This window comes from Ceratotherium simum, chromosome 33 (assembly GCF_057802395.1).
Source record: "Ceratotherium simum simum isolate JZ-2026a chromosome 33, ASM5780239v1, whole genome shotgun sequence".
NCBI lineage: Eukaryota > Metazoa > Chordata > Mammalia > Perissodactyla > Rhinocerotidae > Ceratotherium > Ceratotherium simum.
Window position 1 is genome coordinate 12,491,593 of NC_141932.1, and position 17,198 is coordinate 12,508,790.

At 51.2% G+C, this 17,198-nt stretch overlaps 1 protein-coding gene across 1 annotated transcript; it reads right to left on the reverse strand.

Moving 5' to 3' along the window:
- Positions 1-6,243: 6,243 nt before the first annotated feature.
- Positions 6,244-17,017, reverse strand: RCN3 (reticulocalbin 3). Its single transcript, XM_087421357.1, has 7 exons — positions 16,913-17,017; positions 16,260-16,507; positions 14,244-14,446; positions 13,002-13,174; positions 9,949-10,009; positions 7,015-7,214; positions 6,244-6,819 (listed from the first exon to the last, which is right to left on the reverse strand). The coding sequence occupies exons 2-7, from the start codon at positions 16,499-16,501 to the stop codon at positions 6,712-6,714; spliced, it is 987 nt and encodes a 328-aa protein (XP_087277483.1). The 5' UTR covers positions 16,502-16,507; positions 16,913-17,017; the 3' UTR covers positions 6,244-6,711.
- Positions 17,018-17,198: the final 181 nt, after the last annotated feature.

A 17,198-nucleotide genomic window follows, 5' to 3' on the forward strand; every position in this document is an offset into this window, starting at 1 on the left:
ATATGGCACTTTAAGATGATTGCAATTACTTGTTAAGATTTTAAATTTTATTTATTTATTTTTTTTCCCAAAGCCCCAGTAGATAGTTGTATGTCATAGCTGCACATCCTTCTAGTTGCTGTATGTGGGACGTGGCCTCAGCATGGCCGGAGAAGCGGTGCGTCGGTGCGCGTCCGGGGTCTGAACCCAGGCCACCAGCAGCGGAGCGCGCGCACTTAACCACTAGGCCATGGGGCTGGCCCTCTTGTTAAGATTTTTAAATGGGGAGATTTATTCTGGAAAGTGAAAACTATATAGACAAGGAGCATTTGGTTGCCCGGGGAGGAAGACAGATTGACTACAAAGGAGGGGATTAGCAAGAGAATTTGGGGCAGGGTGATGGAACTGTTCTGTACCTTGATTGGGGTGGTTCCATGATTTGTGTGGTTTGTCAAAATTCATAGAACTGTATACCAAAAAGAGTGGACTTTATGTGAATTAAAAAATAAAATTGAGGGGCCACCCTGGTGGCTCAGCGGTTAAGTGCGCAAGCTCTGCTTTGCCAGCCCGAGGTTCGCAGGTTCGGATCCCAGGCGCGCACCAATGCACCACTTGTCAAGCCATGCTGTGGCGGCATCTCATATAGAGTAGAGGAAGATGGGCACGGATGTTAGCCCAGGGCCAGTCTTCCTCAGCAAAAAGAGGAGGATCGGCATTGGATGTTAGCTCAGGGCTGATCTTCCTCACACACACACAAAAATTGAAAAATGCAAAAAACAAAGGAGAGGCTTTCACGTGAGTAGATTTCCATTTCTCTTTTTATTTTACTTATTTATTTTTTTGGCTGAGGAAGACTGGCTCTGAGCTAACATCTGTTGCCAATCTTCCTCTATTTTATATGGGATCCCTACCACAGCATGGCTTGATAAGTGGTGCATGGGTCTGTGCCCAGGATCTGAACGTGCAAACCCCGGGCCGCCGCAGCGGAGCACACGAACTTAACCACTATGTCACCGGGCTGACCCCTCAATTTTTTTTGTTTTTATTTTATTATTATTATTGTGTGTGTGTGTGTGTGTGTGTGTGTGTATGTGAGGAAGATCAGCCCTGAGCTAACATCCATGCCAATCCTCCTCTTTTTGCTGAGGAAGACTGGCCCTGAGCTAACATCCGTGCCCATCTTCCTCTACTTTATGTGGGACGACGCCACAGCATGGCCTGACAAGCGGTGCGTCAGCGCGCACCCGGGATCCGAACCCGGGCCGCCACCAGCAGAGCATGGGCACTTAACCGCTAAGCCATAGGGCCGGCCCCCTCAATTTTTTTTTTAATCGGAAGATCTGACACCATCAGAGCCCCCACCTGGCTGCTTCTCCCAGGCTGGCTCTCAATGCATGTGGATTTAATCTGCTGATCTGGGTGGGTGGGGAGGGGGGGTCACCAATGGAAGAACTAAAGCAAGAAACAGTTTAGAATTTCCTTCTGAGAAGTGTTGGTGAGGATGGGGAGAAACTGGAACTTTTTTACCACACTGGTAGGCATGGAAACTGGGGAAATGATTTGGCAATATCTAATAAAGCTCAAGATACGTTAACCCCATGACCCAGCGATCTCACTCTGATGTACATACCCAAAAGACGCACAAACAGGCTCAACAAAACACAACCTAGGATGTAATAGCCCCTAGCTGGGAATGACCCCAAAGTTCATCAACAGTAGAATGGATGAATTGTGGGCCATTCACGGTGGAGTACTATACAGCAATGAAAAAGGACCAATCTGCCCAACACATACGAGTGCATGCAGCATGGTTCCACTTCTCAAAAGTAAATAAACAGGAAAAATTACGATGTTTGAAATCAGGAAAGTGGTTACCCTTGGGGAGGTGATGTCTGGGTCCTCCTAGGACCTGATAATATTCCATTTCTTTTTTTTTTTTCTGAGGAAGATTTGCCTTGAGCTAACATCTGTTGCCAATCTTCCTCTTTTTGCTTGAAGAAGATTCACCCTGAGCTAACATCTGTGTCAGTCTTCCTCTATTTTGTATGTGGGTCACTGCCACAGCATGGCCACCAATGAGTTGTGTAGATCTGCACCCAGGAACCGAACCCAGGCCGCCAAAGCAGAGTGCGCTGAACTTAACCACTAGGCCACGGGGCTGGCTCATGTCCATTTCTTGGTCTGAGTGCTAGTTGCAAGTGTGTGTGTGCAGTTTGTGAAAATTCATTTCACCCAACACTTGAGTTGTGTGCTTTTCTATACTTATGTTATACTCCCATAAAAATTTACTTAAATTCACAATAACAGATGTCCTTGGCCATTTGGCATTGTTTACCAAATTCATAAATTTCACTTCTAGGAATTTATCTGCAGTTAAACTCATGGAAAATTACAGACGTGCTAGTACCTTCTGTCCAGCATTGTTTGTAAAAGAAAAGACGAGAAACAACCTAAATGTTGGTCAGTAGAGAACTGGTTAAATAATCTATGCAGGGGAGTATTACTCAGCTGTTAAAAAAAAAAAAAACAAAAGACAAAGGAAATGAGAGCATTCTTTATGAGGACCGAATTGAAATAGTCTTCAAAATGTATTCTTAATTACCTCAATGAAAAAATAAATTTTAAAAATTTAAAATCGGAGGATTCTGACTCAAAAAAAAAAGTATTGTTAAGAGAAACAAGAAACATAAAAACATTGTTAGTCATCTGTTATCATTTCTACTAAAAAGAAAAACAATTTGTACATATTTGCTTAAATCTATGTAAATTCTCCCTGGAAAGAAACACTGGCTGCCTGTGAGGAGGCGAACTTGGTGGAAGGAAGACTTCGTTTTTAGTATATAGCATCTTGTATATTTAGACTTTTGCATCCTCTGAGTATATTGCCAAAATTTAAAAATAAACAAAATGTGCAAAAGATTAAAAAACAAAAAAACTTCTGGGGAGAGGCACTAAGGGTGACAAGGTGCTGGGCGGTTTTCCATCATAAGCTTTTCTGTACAAGTCATCTGTTGCTATGTGTATTATTTTGATAACAAAACAAAACAAAACAAAAATGTTTTCAAACGTGTAGCCCTAGAGATCTACAAATTTGTCCTACTCCTTCATAAACCACCTCCAGCCGCTAGGGGGCAGTGTGTTATCATAATTAAAACCTTGGAGTCAGATATACTTGGATTCAAATTCCAACACTGCCACAGATAATTTATAAACTCCAGATAAAACAGAAAACGATTATTTAAAGGCACTGGAAAGTGAACAGAAGCAGAGAGAAATTGGAGGGGAACTGATACTCAGAAAAAAGGCAAGGCAGTGGGTGAGTTTCTCATTTGAACAGCTTTTAGCCTGGGGGCAGGTTCTAGTCGGTGCCACGAGGGGCACCTAAAATCCCAGGGGGAAATGCACAGTCTTCCAAGCCTGAAGCGCCACGGCAACAGGAAAGTGAGGTATAAATCCTGGAAAAGAGAAAGCCAGAGAGAGAGTACTCCAAATATTTTGTATAAACTCTGCTCAAATATCTAGCTGACTTTGAACCACACGTGCATGGCATACACTCCAAGAAGCCCAGCTACACCTGAAAAACAATGGAACTGAAATTTGAGCTACAAATTTTTCAGAAGAGACAGAGTTTACAGAGACCACAGTTTGAGTTCAACCAAGTTAATGGATTGCTTAGCAAAAAAATAATCAATACTCTTCAGAGGAACATAACGGACTCCAGAGTTTCTACAGTGTATCCAGGCTACAATCTACAATTACTCAAAATAGAAACAAATAGGAAAATACGACCCATTCTCAAGAGAACAGGCAATCCGTTAACTGAGACCAATTCTGAAATGACCTATATGTGGGAATAAGAAAAGGTCTTAAAAATAGCTATTATAGCTGTGGTCAAGAACCTAAAAGAAAATATGCATACAAAGAATAAAAAGAGGGGCTGGCCCCATGGTGTAGCAGTTAAGTGTGCACACTCCGATGCTGGTGGCCTGGGTTCAGATCCCGGGCGTGCACCCACGCACCACCTGTCAGGCCATGCTGTGGCGGCGTCCCACATAAAGTGGAGGAAGACGGGCACAGATGTTAGCTCAGGGCCAGTCTTCCTCAGCAAAAAGAGGAGGATTGTCATGGATGTTAGCTCAGGGCTGATCTTCCTCACAGAAAAAAAAAAAAGAATAAAAAGAAATAAAAAGAAATCTTAGTGGAGAAACAAAACAATACAAAAGAATGGAATAGAAATTCTAGAACTAATAAATCACTTTAGCAAGTTCACAGGATACAAGGTTAATATACAAAAATAATAGTATTTTATATTCTAGAAGCAAGAAACTGGAACATGAAATTAAAAAACCGTTTCATTTACAATAGCATAAAAATCGTAAAATACTTAGGGATAAATTCAACAAAAGATGTAAGACCTTTACTCTGAAAACTACAAAACATTGCTGAGAGAATTTCAACACTTAAATCAATGGGAAGACATACTATGTTCATGGATTAGAAGACTTAATATTATTAAGATGCCAGCTTTCCCTCCATTGACCTACAGTCTCACCCTGGGTTATTTCCATCTCTTTCCCCAAGAAGGAAAAAAATAATCAAATATGGGAGATCTATGACTTCATCTATAAGGAGATTTTTTTCTATTTTAGTTGTTTATGACTTTTTCAATTAATGGGCTTTATTTTTAAGAGCAGTTTTAGGTTTATAGAAAAATGAGTGAAAAGTACAGCAAGTTCCCATATATACCCCCGCCCCTGCCCCTAGTTTCCCCTATTATTAACGTCTTGCATTAGTGTGGTACTTTGATATAATTGGTAAGCCAATATTGATACATTATTATTAACTAAAGTGCACAAATATATTAGGGTTTGCTCTTTGCATGGTACATTCTATGGGTTTTGACAAATGTATAATGACACCTATCCACTATTACAGTATCACACAGAATAGTTTCACTACCCTGAAAATCAGGGGGATTTTTTGAAAGCAAACTTTTAAGTCTATTGTGCATAAAAGTGCACACATCATGCATGGAGAGCTGGATGAAATTTTACAGGCTGAACACCCCCTGGGAAGCAGTACTCAGATCAAGCTGAGCCCCCTAGAACCCCCCTCGGGCCCATTCCAGTGCTCCCCACCGAGAAGGAGCACCGTCCTGACTTCTAATCCCTAGGTTCGTTTTGTCTGTTCTTGAACTTTCTATAAATGGAATCATATGGCCTGTGCTCTTCTGCATCCGGCATCTTTTGCTCAGCATAATGTTTGTGAGATTCCTCCCCGTCATCATTCTTGCTTCTTGCTCTGTGCTTCCCCTGGGTGAAGGCTCCACGGAGAAGCATTTACCCCTTCTCCTGCGGATGGGCACGGGGGTTGTCTCTAGTTTGGGGCTATTACAGATAAAGCTGCTACAAACCTTATTTTGGTGACCTTGTTCTTACATTTCCGTTCAAGAGCTACCAGGAGCGGAATTGCTGGGCCAGAACTAAGGCATGTTCAACTCTAAAGGTGAATTTAACCAGTGGGCGTCATGGGGCTGCAGAGGGAATAAACGATGGACCATTCTCTCGCTGGAATGCCTGTTACCTTTCTCCTGTCCTTCCGCCCCTGCCCCAACTCAGCACAAAGAAGCTGGGTTAGAACCCAAGTCATCAGCTCACCGCCATCCTTCGCTCAGGACATTTTGTCCCCGTCTTTCTGGGTCTCTGCCTTCCTCTGGGTTTCTGCCTTTCTCTGTCCCAGCAAACAGGGAGCACAATGACCTGCCCACAGGCCTGTATGACATGAACCCAGCTGCCTCTCTGCCCTCACCTCTCGCCCTCTCCCCCTCGCTCACTCTGTTCTAGCCATACTGGCCTCCTTGCTGATCCTCCTACCAGGCCCACTCCTGCCTCAGGGCCTTTGCACTTGCTATTCCCTATGCCTGGCCCACTCACCTTCCAGATCTCCCCAGGGCTCATTCCCTCACTCCGTGTACCGGTGAGGCCTTTCCTGGCCACTCCATTACCAGAGCACTACCATCACTCACTATCCAGAAGGCAGAGCTTTCTATCTGGCTAGTTCACCGCTGGGTCCAAGCCGCTAGTTTTAGTTTGTCTCTAGGAATGCCCTCAAACTTTGTCAATACCCAGAGCCCCCTCCTCAAATGCCTTGTCCCCTCCTTGAGCCCACAGTCCCCCCGACTCCCAGCATGTTCCTTTCCCAGTCACAGCCTCCAATTCCTCCCCAAGGCCCCCGTCACCCTCTCAGAGAGACACACAGACAAGGCCCCAGCACTGGATTTTATTGCCTCCCTGGCAGAACGGAGGCGTCCTGGGGGCAGTGCCAGTGGACGAGTGCCCGGCCCACCCACCGGGGCAAGTGCGGGGCTGGGGCCAGGGCCGGGGGAGTGTTTCTCGTCTGTGCGACTTGAAGCTCAGATCTGGAGCTGGGGTGGTTAGTGGAGGCTCTTGGAGGCTGAGCTTGGGGTAGGAGTCCCTGGCCTGGGCTGGAAGATTCTGCCAGTGAGAAATGGGTGGTTTCTCACCCTCGGGGTCTGTGAGAGCCCCTGGGGCGGGCTGGGAGGGGCTGTGGTGTCTCAGGGAGAGAAGTTGACCCAGTGGGTCCCTGAGAGCCCAAGGGCAGGGGGACACGGGGGCTGTGTCAGCATCCTGCAGAGCCGGACAGGGCCGCGGTTGGGGGCCCCTCCTCGGGTCATCCCACGGGGCGACAAGGCTGTCGTGGGCGCGCAGGGGCTCAGAGCTCGTCATGGTGACGCGTCAGGTCCTCGCCGTAGTTGGTGGCCTGGCTGCCCACGAACATGTTCCAGTTGCTCAGGATCTCGGCTTTGCTCAGACGCCCGTCCTGGAGGGAGGCTCCGCGGTCAGCGGGGACGAGGGGCCCTGCCGGTGAGCCCTCTCGGAACCGAAGGACGGCGCTCCCGTCTCTCTGCGTCTCTGGCCCCCTCTCAGTCTCTCTGTCCCTCCTTCCTTCTCCACACGGGGACCCCGCAGCCCCGCACACCTGGCCCAGCATCACCCCCCGCCCCGCCCCGCGCACCTTGTCCGTGTCGCTCTCGTGCAGCAAGTGGTTGGCCTCCACCAGAGGCTGGTCCTGGGAGGGGGGCAGCACCCAGTGGCCCACCTCACCCCCGTCCAGCCGCCCGTCCTTGTTCAGGTCCCGGAAGTCCCGGAACTGCTCCCGCTCCGTCTGCACCCAGGCGGGCTCCTCCTCCCCGGGCTCCGCGGAGTACAGGTCCGCTGGGGTCGGGCGACAGGGGGCGCCGTCGGGGGCGGTCCCGGGCCGAGGGGGCTCCAGTCCCCGCTCTGACCCTTCCTGCCCCCGCGGACCTCGGGCAACCCACCTCTCTTCTATTCACACGGGACTAATAACAAAACCCGCCTTACAGGTCATCCTTACGCTGCACGTGAAATTGACTTGATTGACGGATTAGTTCATTGATCGACTGAACGATCAATCAATTTGATTGACACACACATGAAATACTGCGCGCGTGGTGTCGCGCAGTGCCTGGCACCCAGTGGCACCCCATACAAAGGATGAATGAGTGAAGACTTGTCTGGCCAGATAACTGGAGATACTGTAAAGCTAGACTTAGCACAGCTTATCTCATTTTTGAACTCCCTCAAGACTGTCGGAGCCTCTCATTTATTTCAACTATTTGCAAATGTTTGAAAAACTCTCCGCCCCAGGGGCTGGCTTGGAGAAAGATCTACTCCACAGATGGATTTGGAAGACATTACAACCTGGAAGTCTTTTTACACCAGATACAACGCCATGATAATCAGGACGAAGTGCCTTCCTCCCCTCAGGGACCAGGCCAGGGAGCTGTCACAAAAATGTCACAAAGATGCGGGGAGCGCAGAGCTTCTTCCTCTTTTTTTTTTAAATGGTCCTAAGTCATCATTTCTTATAGGAAATGATGGCAATGGGAGATGGGAGTTGTGTGGGTTTTAAAAAATTGTGGTAAAAAGCACATAACCTACAATTCACCATTAGTGACATTCAGTAGATTCACAGTGTTGTGCAACAACCACCTCCCTCTAGTTCCAGAACATTTTCATCCCCCCAAAAGGAAACCCCATGCCCATTAAGCAGTTACTCCCTAATCCCCGCCCCCCCCCACCGGAAACCAGTAATCTAATTTCTATGTCTATGAATTTTCTATTCTGGACATTTCATAGAAATGGAGTCATACAATATTGTGGCCTTTTATGTCTGGCTTCTTTCACTTAGCATGACATTTTTAAGGCTCATCCATGTTGTAGCATCTATGAGTGCTTCATTTCTTTTCATGGCTGACTAATATTCCACTGTATGCATATACCACATTTTGTTCATCCATTCATCCATTGATGGGCATTTGGGTTGACCATACGTGGCCGTGCATGGTGGGTGCTCTACTCCCCGCATTTACAGATGAGGAAACTGAGGCTCAGAGAGGGCAAGGGACTCATTTAAAGTCACACGGCTGGAAGGTGGCAGGTGGGCACCAGGCAGGCTGGCTCCGGAACCTGTGCCCTTCAGCACAGTGCAACCCCACTCTCCCATCTTCCCTGACACCCCCAGCCCGGGGCAGGGCCTCCCTGATGTCCTTCCCTGCACCACTCAAAAGTTGAGAAATTACATTTCTTTGGGAGATCCTGGGGTCCTGCCCACATCTGTGTCCCCAGAACCCCACAGGGAAGGGGAGGAGCCTTGGGGTCAGCCTGCCTGGGCCTGAGGTGGTGCTGCTCCACCTCAGTCAAGTACCTCCCTCTGGGCCTCAGCTTTCTCATCTGTGAAGTGGGGTAATAATACCCATCTCCTAGGGTTGATGTGGGGGTTAAATGAATTCACAAGCTGTCAACCACCTAGAAGAGAGTCTAGCATGTGGTGACTGTGTCAGCTACTGTTATTATTCAACTGTGATGCTCAAGTTCTTTCTTACCAAAAAAAAAAAAAAAAGACTTCTATCTTCCTCGCAGATGTAAAAAAACAAATTATGCTTAAATAAAAATATCTTGCCTGTGGGTTTGTTCCCTAACAACCGTCTATAGAAAAAATGTTTTCAAACTTTAAAAACTATTATGCTTAATAGCTTTCCCTTCAATTAAATTCTTTTCCCCCGCGGCAGGGACAGAGGCAGGGCCAAGGGGAAATTTGGGGGGTGTCATGAGGGCTCCCCAACATCCTGAGTAACAGGAGACACAGCATTTGCAGGTTCAAGACAAGCTCCCTGACTCGCCACCCCAAGAAAACGCAGCCCCTGGGCCGGCCCTGTGGCTTGGTGGTTAAGTGCGTGCGCTGCAATGCTGGTGGCCCGGGTTCGGATCCTGGGTGCGCATCGAGGCACCACTTCTCCATCCATCCTGAGGCCGAGTCCCACATACAGCAACTAGAAGGATGTGGAGCTATGACATACAACTATCTACTGGGGCTTTGGGGGGAAAAAATAAAATAAATAAAATCTTTAAAAAAAAAAAAAAAAAAAAAAAAAAAAAAAAACGCAGCCCCTGAGCTCTGATTTTGTAGAAACTCCAGACTCTCCCAGGAAGGGATCTGGTTTGTGAGATTCTCTGCTGTATCCTCAACCACTAACATGCAGTAGGTGCTCAATAAATGTTTACTGATCCTGGCATACAGTAGGTGCTTAATAAATGCTTTTTTGGCCTGGCACACAGAGGCTACTCAATAAATGTTTCCTGGGCGTGGCACATAGTAGGTGCTTGATAAAGATTTGCTGGGCCCAGCAAATACACATGCTTAATAAATGTTTGGCAGGCCTGGCACACAGTAGGTGATCAGTAAGTGCTTTTGGGGCCTAGTACACAGTAGGTGCTCAATAAATGTTTGGTGGATGCATGGACTCATGCTTTGTCCCTGCTGCCACTTCAGAGGGCCATTGCTCTCTTATGGGTGACACACATCAGTTTGCCACCCATGCTGGGGAGGGGACAGGCGTCCTGGGGGAGGGAATCAGGTCCCACTCACCGATGTACTCCTCTACCTGCACGTAGCCATCTCTGTTCTTGTCCAGGTCCTCCAGGGTTTCCTGGGGAGAGAGAGGCATTGGGGCTGGCTCCCGAGGGGGGGCTGGACCCCTGGGGTCAGGACGTGAGGTTCTCTCAGAGAATCTCGCTCTGGGGCGGCTGTGGGGCAGGCATTGGAGCCGTCTCAACAGGGTGTAACTGTCCGGGGGGTGTGTGGGAAATCTGGGGCTTTCTGGGGTGTCATAAGGATGCCAGCTCTACTCGCACTTAGTGGATGCGGGCAGGGACCCGGATGCACAGGTTGGCGCCACACAAGCTGTCCTGTATCCCTAACAACCTTCTCACATTCCAGCAGACACCCTCCAAGGGCAGAAGCGTCCTTCCACTTAGCAGAGCCTCGACTCTAACTCCGTCTTACATACGAGCCCCACGTACTTTGTGGACTATTTTGACACACACTCGACACCTCCGTTCTTTGTTTTGTCTTCACTTCTCAAGCAAACGGCTTCTGCTCCCCACTTTCACATTCAAACTCACTCCCTGTAAGAGGGTGCAGGCCTCTGACACTCCACTATGGCTTCTAGCAAGGCCGAGCTCCAACATTTTAGGGTTGACAGATAAAACACAGGCTGCTCAATTACATTAGACTTTCAGACAAACAACGAATAATGCTTTAGTGTAAGTATCTCCCAAACATTGCATGGGAGATACTTATGCTACAGGACACAGAGTTACGTTTGAATTTCAGATAAATAATTTTTTAAATATAAGTGTGTCCCAAATATTGTGTGCAACATACTTACACTAAAGAATTATTTGTTGTTTATATTATTTGGTGTTATAAATTCAAGCAGAATTGAATGCCCTGTGTTATTTGCTAAATCTGGTAACTCTACAACACTTCCATATTGAAATTCCTCTATTTTGTAGGTGGGTCTCTGCCACAGCATGGCTGACGAGTGGTGTAGGTCCACGCCCGGGATCCGAACCCACGAACCCAGGCCGCTGAAGCAGAGCGCACGAACTTAACCACTATGCCACAGGGCTGGCCCCCAAATTCTTATTATTATAAGTGACTTTCCTTTAGTTTCGCCTTCATAGCACAGTTAGGGCTAATGTTCCTGTTTTGAAATCCAGCGTGTGGGGTGCTTAGGCTCGCTATCCACAAATGTGAGAGATGACAGCAGAGTTTAGACCAGGGCTCAGCAAACTTTTTCCATAAAGGGCCAGATAGTAAATATTTCTGGCATTGCATGCTGTACAGTCTCTGTCAAATGGACTCAACTCTGCAGTTGTAGCATATGTAAGCAAATGGGTGTGGCCGTGTTACAATAAAACTTTATTTGCAAAAACAAGCTGTGGGCCGGATGTGGCCGCAGGTTATAGTTTGCTGAGCCCTGGTTTAGACCATGGATTCAGCTGCCTGGGTTCGAATCCAGGCTCTGCCACTTCCTGTCTGGGTGATCTCAGGCAAGTCACTTCACCTCTCTGTGCCCAGGTGTCTTTATCTGTAAAATGAAGATGACAGCCCCCCCCATAGGGTTGCCATGACGATTACATTGAGGTGATGCAGGTAAAGGTGTCAGATGGGTGCCTAGCACATGGGACATGTTCAGTCTGGGTTTGTTAAATAATTTCAACTCAGGAGAGTAAAGGGGAGTTATGACATTATCTGTCACAAAAGAGGGACGTGGGCCTTGCAGGATGGGGAATCTAGGGGGTTCCAGAAGCCTGGGTTAATGACATCTCTCCTCTCTGGATCTCAGTCATCTCTGGAATGGGCTGGAATTCAAAGTGGGAAGCCCCACTTTGAAGATGAACACATAAAGTAGTTAAAATACCTCGGAAATATCCAACACAACTGCAAATGCACAGCCCGTTGATCCAGTGATTCCACTGCTAGAAGTTTTATCCTGCAGCTCTGTTGACATGTGTGCATAAAGTCACGTAATAAGCATTTACCATAAGCCAATTTTACAGTCCCTATAACCACCCTTGATGTAGGGATCATTATCAGCACCACCATCTTACAGATGAGGAAATCCAGGTCCAGAGAGGTTAAATAACTTGCCCGAGGCCACACAGCCAGGAAGCTGCAGGGCTGGGATTTGAACCCAGGCCTTCCGGCCTCAGACCCCTTGATCCTAAGAGCCTTGCCACAGACCCTCAAAGCAGCTCTGGAAATGGAGACACAAGAAAGGGGTCACCTGTGGGGATGGTAGTGGGGAGCAGGGTTGGGGGGGAGGGGAGGGCAGAAGATCATTCACCTTTTCTGCATTTTTTGGGCGTTTAACCACATCAATATGTTACCTATTTGAGAAATACATATAATTACATGTTTAAATTAATTGGTGAAAAGCTAGGCATGGTCGGAGTGGGTATAAATCCTTCCAAGAGTGAACCCTAATGTTAATTATGGACTTTGGGTGATAATGATGTGTCAATATAGGTCCATCGATTGTAACACATGTACCACTCTGTGGGAGATGTTGGTTTGGGGGGTGCTGTGCATGCATGGGGGCAGGGAGCATTTGGGAAACCTCTGGACCTTCCGCTCAATTGTGCTGTGAATCTAAAACTGCTCTAAAAATTAGTCTATTGGGAAAAAAAGAAGAGAAAAAAATCCTTCCACTATAGAATACAGAAGGAACTGGCAAAAAAAAATTATAAAGGAATAAGATGGGGGGCCAGCAGGAGAGGCCTCAGATGGACACTCCATGTGTGGGGTTGGGGTTTTCCTGGGGTTCGGCCAGGATTAGGGCTTCTCAAGGCGCTCCTGGGGGATGTGGTTTTTCTGACGGCAAGCTGGGGGGTCTGGACCCCAAATGTGAGCCCAGGAAGGGAGAGGTCGGACCAGGAGAGATTAGACACGGGGAGTTGGGGGTGGCATGGGAGATGTCACCCTCCACTGAGCTGGGTTCCCTGGGGAAGGTGCTGACGACCAGGTGACTGGAACTCCCAAGGTAGGCGTGGGGAGGCCGGCCCTGGCACAGGAAGCCTGGGTCCCAGGAGGGAGGTGGGAAGCAGGGAGCGGGTCCCCAGGCCCTCGCTCACAGCAATCACGATGTCCCGCATGTGAGGGAACTCCTCGGGGTGCAAGAAGGCCGTCAGTTCCTCCCGGGTGGCCATCGAGTCCCCGTCCTGGTCGGCCACCCGGAACCGCCGCTCATCCCGCGCCAGCATCTTCTTGTAGGTCTCGGCGTCCTCCAGGTCGTGAAATTCTTCCCCTGGGGAAGGAGGGGTCCGGGTGAGATGGGCTTTAGTGGAGGGCTCACCAGGCCGGTTGAGGAACGAGACAGAGGGATGTTCCTCAGGGGAACTGGGCAGGGAGACCTCCACCGAATTAATACTAATTAGTATATGTTCATTATTTGTATTTATTAGCTACCTCGTAGTGACAGCTTATTATATGCCAAGCTCTTTACCTACAAAATTGCATTTAATTCTCACAGAAAGCAAGTCCGGTGAGTTCTTGCATTTATTCTCACTGTGTGAAGCAGAAAACTGGTCATGAGGTCACACAGCCAGGAATGAGGGCCTTGGAGTTGACACCGGCCCACTGGGCCTCGAAGTCATGCTCTGGTACAATAGGTTATAGTGACTCAGGTTGCTGGACAGAGAGGAGGGGAAGGGTGTTGGCAACAGAGGGAACAGTCTGCAGAATATGGAGGTTTGAAGAGCGTGGCGAGTTCAGGGACACTGCAGAAGATTGACTTGGCTGGGCAGAAAATGCAGAAAAACGAAGCTGGAGGGGTGGGCCAGGCCGGGCTGAGGAGCTGGGACTCTCTTCCGGGGGCCCTGGGGAGCCACGCAGGACTGTGAGCAGGGGAGGCTCAGGGTCAGCTCTGGTGTGGAAAGGTCCCTCTGGGGATATATGGGGGACAGGCTGGAGGGGGAGGCTGGAGTGAGGTCCAGGAGGGAGAGAACAAGAGCTGTGGAGGGCCCAGGGCTGGGGTGTGGGGACAGAGAGTCAGGGGGCAGGGTAAATGGCTTTGGAGTTCTCAGGATGAGAGGTCAGAGGTCAAGGGTCAGGATGACAGGGCATCCTGGTCAAGGATCTGAAGTACCCCAGTCATGGGGTTACAGAGGTCGTGGACGCCAGAATGAGAAGCCAGAAATCAAGGATTGAGGGTTTCAGTGTGATGGGGTCCAAGAAGTGGGCAGACCTTGGTCAAGGGTCGGAGGTCAAAGGTCATGGATTCTGGTTATGGCGCTAAACGTTCTCAGGATGAGGGTGTCAAAAAAGTCAGGGTCACGGTGTGTGTGGGGAGCAGGGGTCGGGGCCTCGCCGCGTACCGGGCTCGTAGTGGCCATAGGTGGCGTTGCGCAGCTCCTCCCAACCCACACGCCCGTCGCGGTCCGTGTCGTACGTGTCCCAGGCCGCGCTCACCGAGTCCCGTATGTGCCGCTGCTGCGTGTGCGCGATCCACGCGCGGAGCTCGGCCAGCGACACCCAGCCGTCCCCGTCCCCCGCGCGGTCCATGCGGTCCACGATGCGCCTGCGAGCCGGGGCGGGGCACAGTCAGTCTCAGGCCCCGCCCACCCGGAGTCCCGCCTTCGCCGAGGTCCCGCCCCTCACACAGAGCCACGCCCCCACTCGAGACACACCTCCATATAGGGTTGAAAATGCCGTCCACGGGCCGCCGGCACACCCGGGAGAGGCACCTGTCAATCCTGGGGCCACGCCCACCACATGGCCCCGCCCCTCTAATCCAGGCTCCGCCCCCTCAACCCAGGGTTGGGGGAAGGACCTACGACAATCCAGGGCCACACCCTCCACTCTGGCTCCGCCCTTCGATCCTGCACGTGCTCCTCCTCTTGCTCGACCGAGTTGGAGTGGGGTCAGGGGGCTGGGCGCCACACTGCGCCCCTCGCCCTCAGGACCCCTGTCCCAAGACTCCCTCTGAACTCCGGCTGCCATGGCCACAGGCGCCCCCGACCTCTCGCTGTCTCAGGCCCGGCCCTCTCCCCTGTTTCTGCTGGTCTTCGGATCCTCCGCTCTAACCCCGGCCCCTGCTCCGCCCCCTCCACGGCTGCGCGCGTCAATTGCAAGCCCCTCTCCCTCCAGCCCCGCCCCATGCTGCGCCCCGCCCCTTTCCCCACCTTCCCCCAGCCGTCGTCAGGCATTGCCCTAGGACCACCATGCGCAACCCCGCGGGCTGGGCCTGCACGCCCCACACCCCGTGCTTCAGCCTAATCCTGGGCGCCTCCGCATCTCAAATCGAGCTCCCACCTCACGCCCCTTCCCTCGGGCCGCTCCTGTCGGCTCCCAGGCCCCTCCCCTCTCCCCTGGCCACGCCCAGCCACTGGTCTGGGTCCTCGCCCAACCACTAACAGAGCCCACATGGAGCCCTCCTCTCTGTCCCTAAGCCCCCGAGACCCGGTCCCCGGATCGAATCCGAGACGGCCCTGCCCAGGGCACCGCCCCCTCCCGCGCCAGGCTGTCTCTGTTCTGATGGCTCTGTCCCCAGGACTCACACTGTACCCTGCGGTTCGAGCTGTGGTTAAGAGTATGGGCTCCATAGCCAGGAATTCGAGGCTCAAGTCCTGCAGCCTCCTCTTGCTGGCTGTGTGACCATGGGTAAGTCACTCAACCTCTCTGTGCCTCAGTTTCCCCCTCTGTAAAATGGGGACAAATAATAGGATCTACCCCACAGCGTGGTTGTGGGGATTAAATGAAAGCACTTAGAACAGTGTCTGGCATTGTAGCGCTATGCCAATGTGTTAGCCTGTCACTGCCCTCCCTCGCCCACCCCTCCTTCATCCAACCCCATCCACGCACGATCTCCTAGCAGCTGACCTGTCGACCACCGCTGTCTCCACCCTGATCTTGCCGCCATCGTCTCTTGTGTCCCACCTGGACAATTGAAGTTGCTTCTTCACTGGGCTCCCTGCTTCTTGCTCCCTATAGTCTGTTCCCCACTTGGCAACCAGAAGGATTCTGTTAAAACTTAAGTCAGCTCACGTCCTCCCTCTGCTCAGAGCCCTCCCATGGCTCTCATCTCATCAGAGAAAAGCTTAAATCTTCACTATGGTCCCAATGGCCCTGCACGACCTTTCTTCCTTCTCTGCCATCACCTCCCACCCGCTCCCTTCATCACTGGGTTCCAGCCACACGGGCCTCACTGTTCCTCAAACACATCCAGCCCACTCCTGCCTCAGGGCCTTTGCACTTACATTTCCCTCTGCCTGGAACGCTATTCCCCCATATACCTACACGGTTCAAATATTACCTTCTCTCTGAGGCCTCCTGTGACCTCCTTGTTTAAAATTACAACCCTGAATCCCCCCCAGCCCCCATCTCTCGCCTACCCCAGACGGGTTCGGCTTTCCTCGGGGCTGAGTTGGTCAAATTCCTTGGCCACTTCTCGTCCCAGAAAAGCCTCATGGTCGTACTGGAAGTTCCCATGGGCGTCATCATGAGGGGCCTCGCTCAGGGGGGCCGCCTGGTGCACCCTCCCCTGCCCGTGAGGTCCGGCGTCAGGGGACGGCTTCCCCTGGGCTCCGCGCCTGAGCAGCAACAGCAGCAGCAGAAGTGATGGTCGCCACATCATCAGTCCCTGGGGAGTGGCGGAGGCTAGGAGTCAGGGGTCACAGGAAAAAGGACAGGGACGGGACAGGAGGATGAGGAGCAGGGGAGGGGGGGGACCCCGAACAGGACAGAGAGATGGTAGCTGGCTGCAAAGTTTGGGGCTCAAGAAGGGCCGGGGATGGGGGAAAAGGGGCGCGGGGTTCTCAGAGGTAAAATCAGCTGTGGGGACTGACTCTTCCGAGGGGTCCCAGAGCCGCAAGCGGGGGATTCAAGCCGGAGACGTGGCGCACTTCCCACGCTAAGTGCAGGGCGGGGTCGCGGCTAGAGAGAAACCAGGCAGGCTCCCGGGCGTTGCTTCCAGCCTGGACCCTAATCCTCGACCCGCGTGGACCCGGACAGCCCTCCCTGGACACCCGCCCCCGCCTCTTTTTACCCCGTTATCCGGCTTCACGCGGCTCTCCACGCTCCCTCTGCGTTCTCCGAAAAGATGCCCAACTTGGCGGCTCTCCAGCCAGGCCCCGCCCCCGGCAGCGCAGAGGCCCCGCCCTCCGACCAATGAGCGCTCAGGAGGGCCCCCCAAGGGGCGGGGCCAGAGAGCGCCGGGCCGGCCGCGGACGCCCCTCGCCACGTCCACAAAGGAAAGCGCGGCCCACGAGGTTCGGCCCTGCCCCTTCCCCGGGCAGGCGGGGTGGGCGACGCCGGAGTGACGCGGCCCGGGA

Coding starts and splice junctions, on each gene's coding strand:
- RCN3 (XM_087421357.1), bottom strand. CDS start 16,501: ATGATGTGGCGACCATCACTTCTGCTGCTGCTGTTGCTGCTCAGGCGC. Junction 13,175..14,243: donor CTATGGCCACTACGAGCCCG/GTACGCGGCGAG, acceptor CTCCTTCCCCAG/GGGAAGAATTTCACGACCTG. Junction 7,215..9,948: donor GCAGGTAGAGGAGTACATCG/GTGAGTGGGACC, acceptor GCCCGACCCCAG/CGGACCTGTACTCCGCGGAG.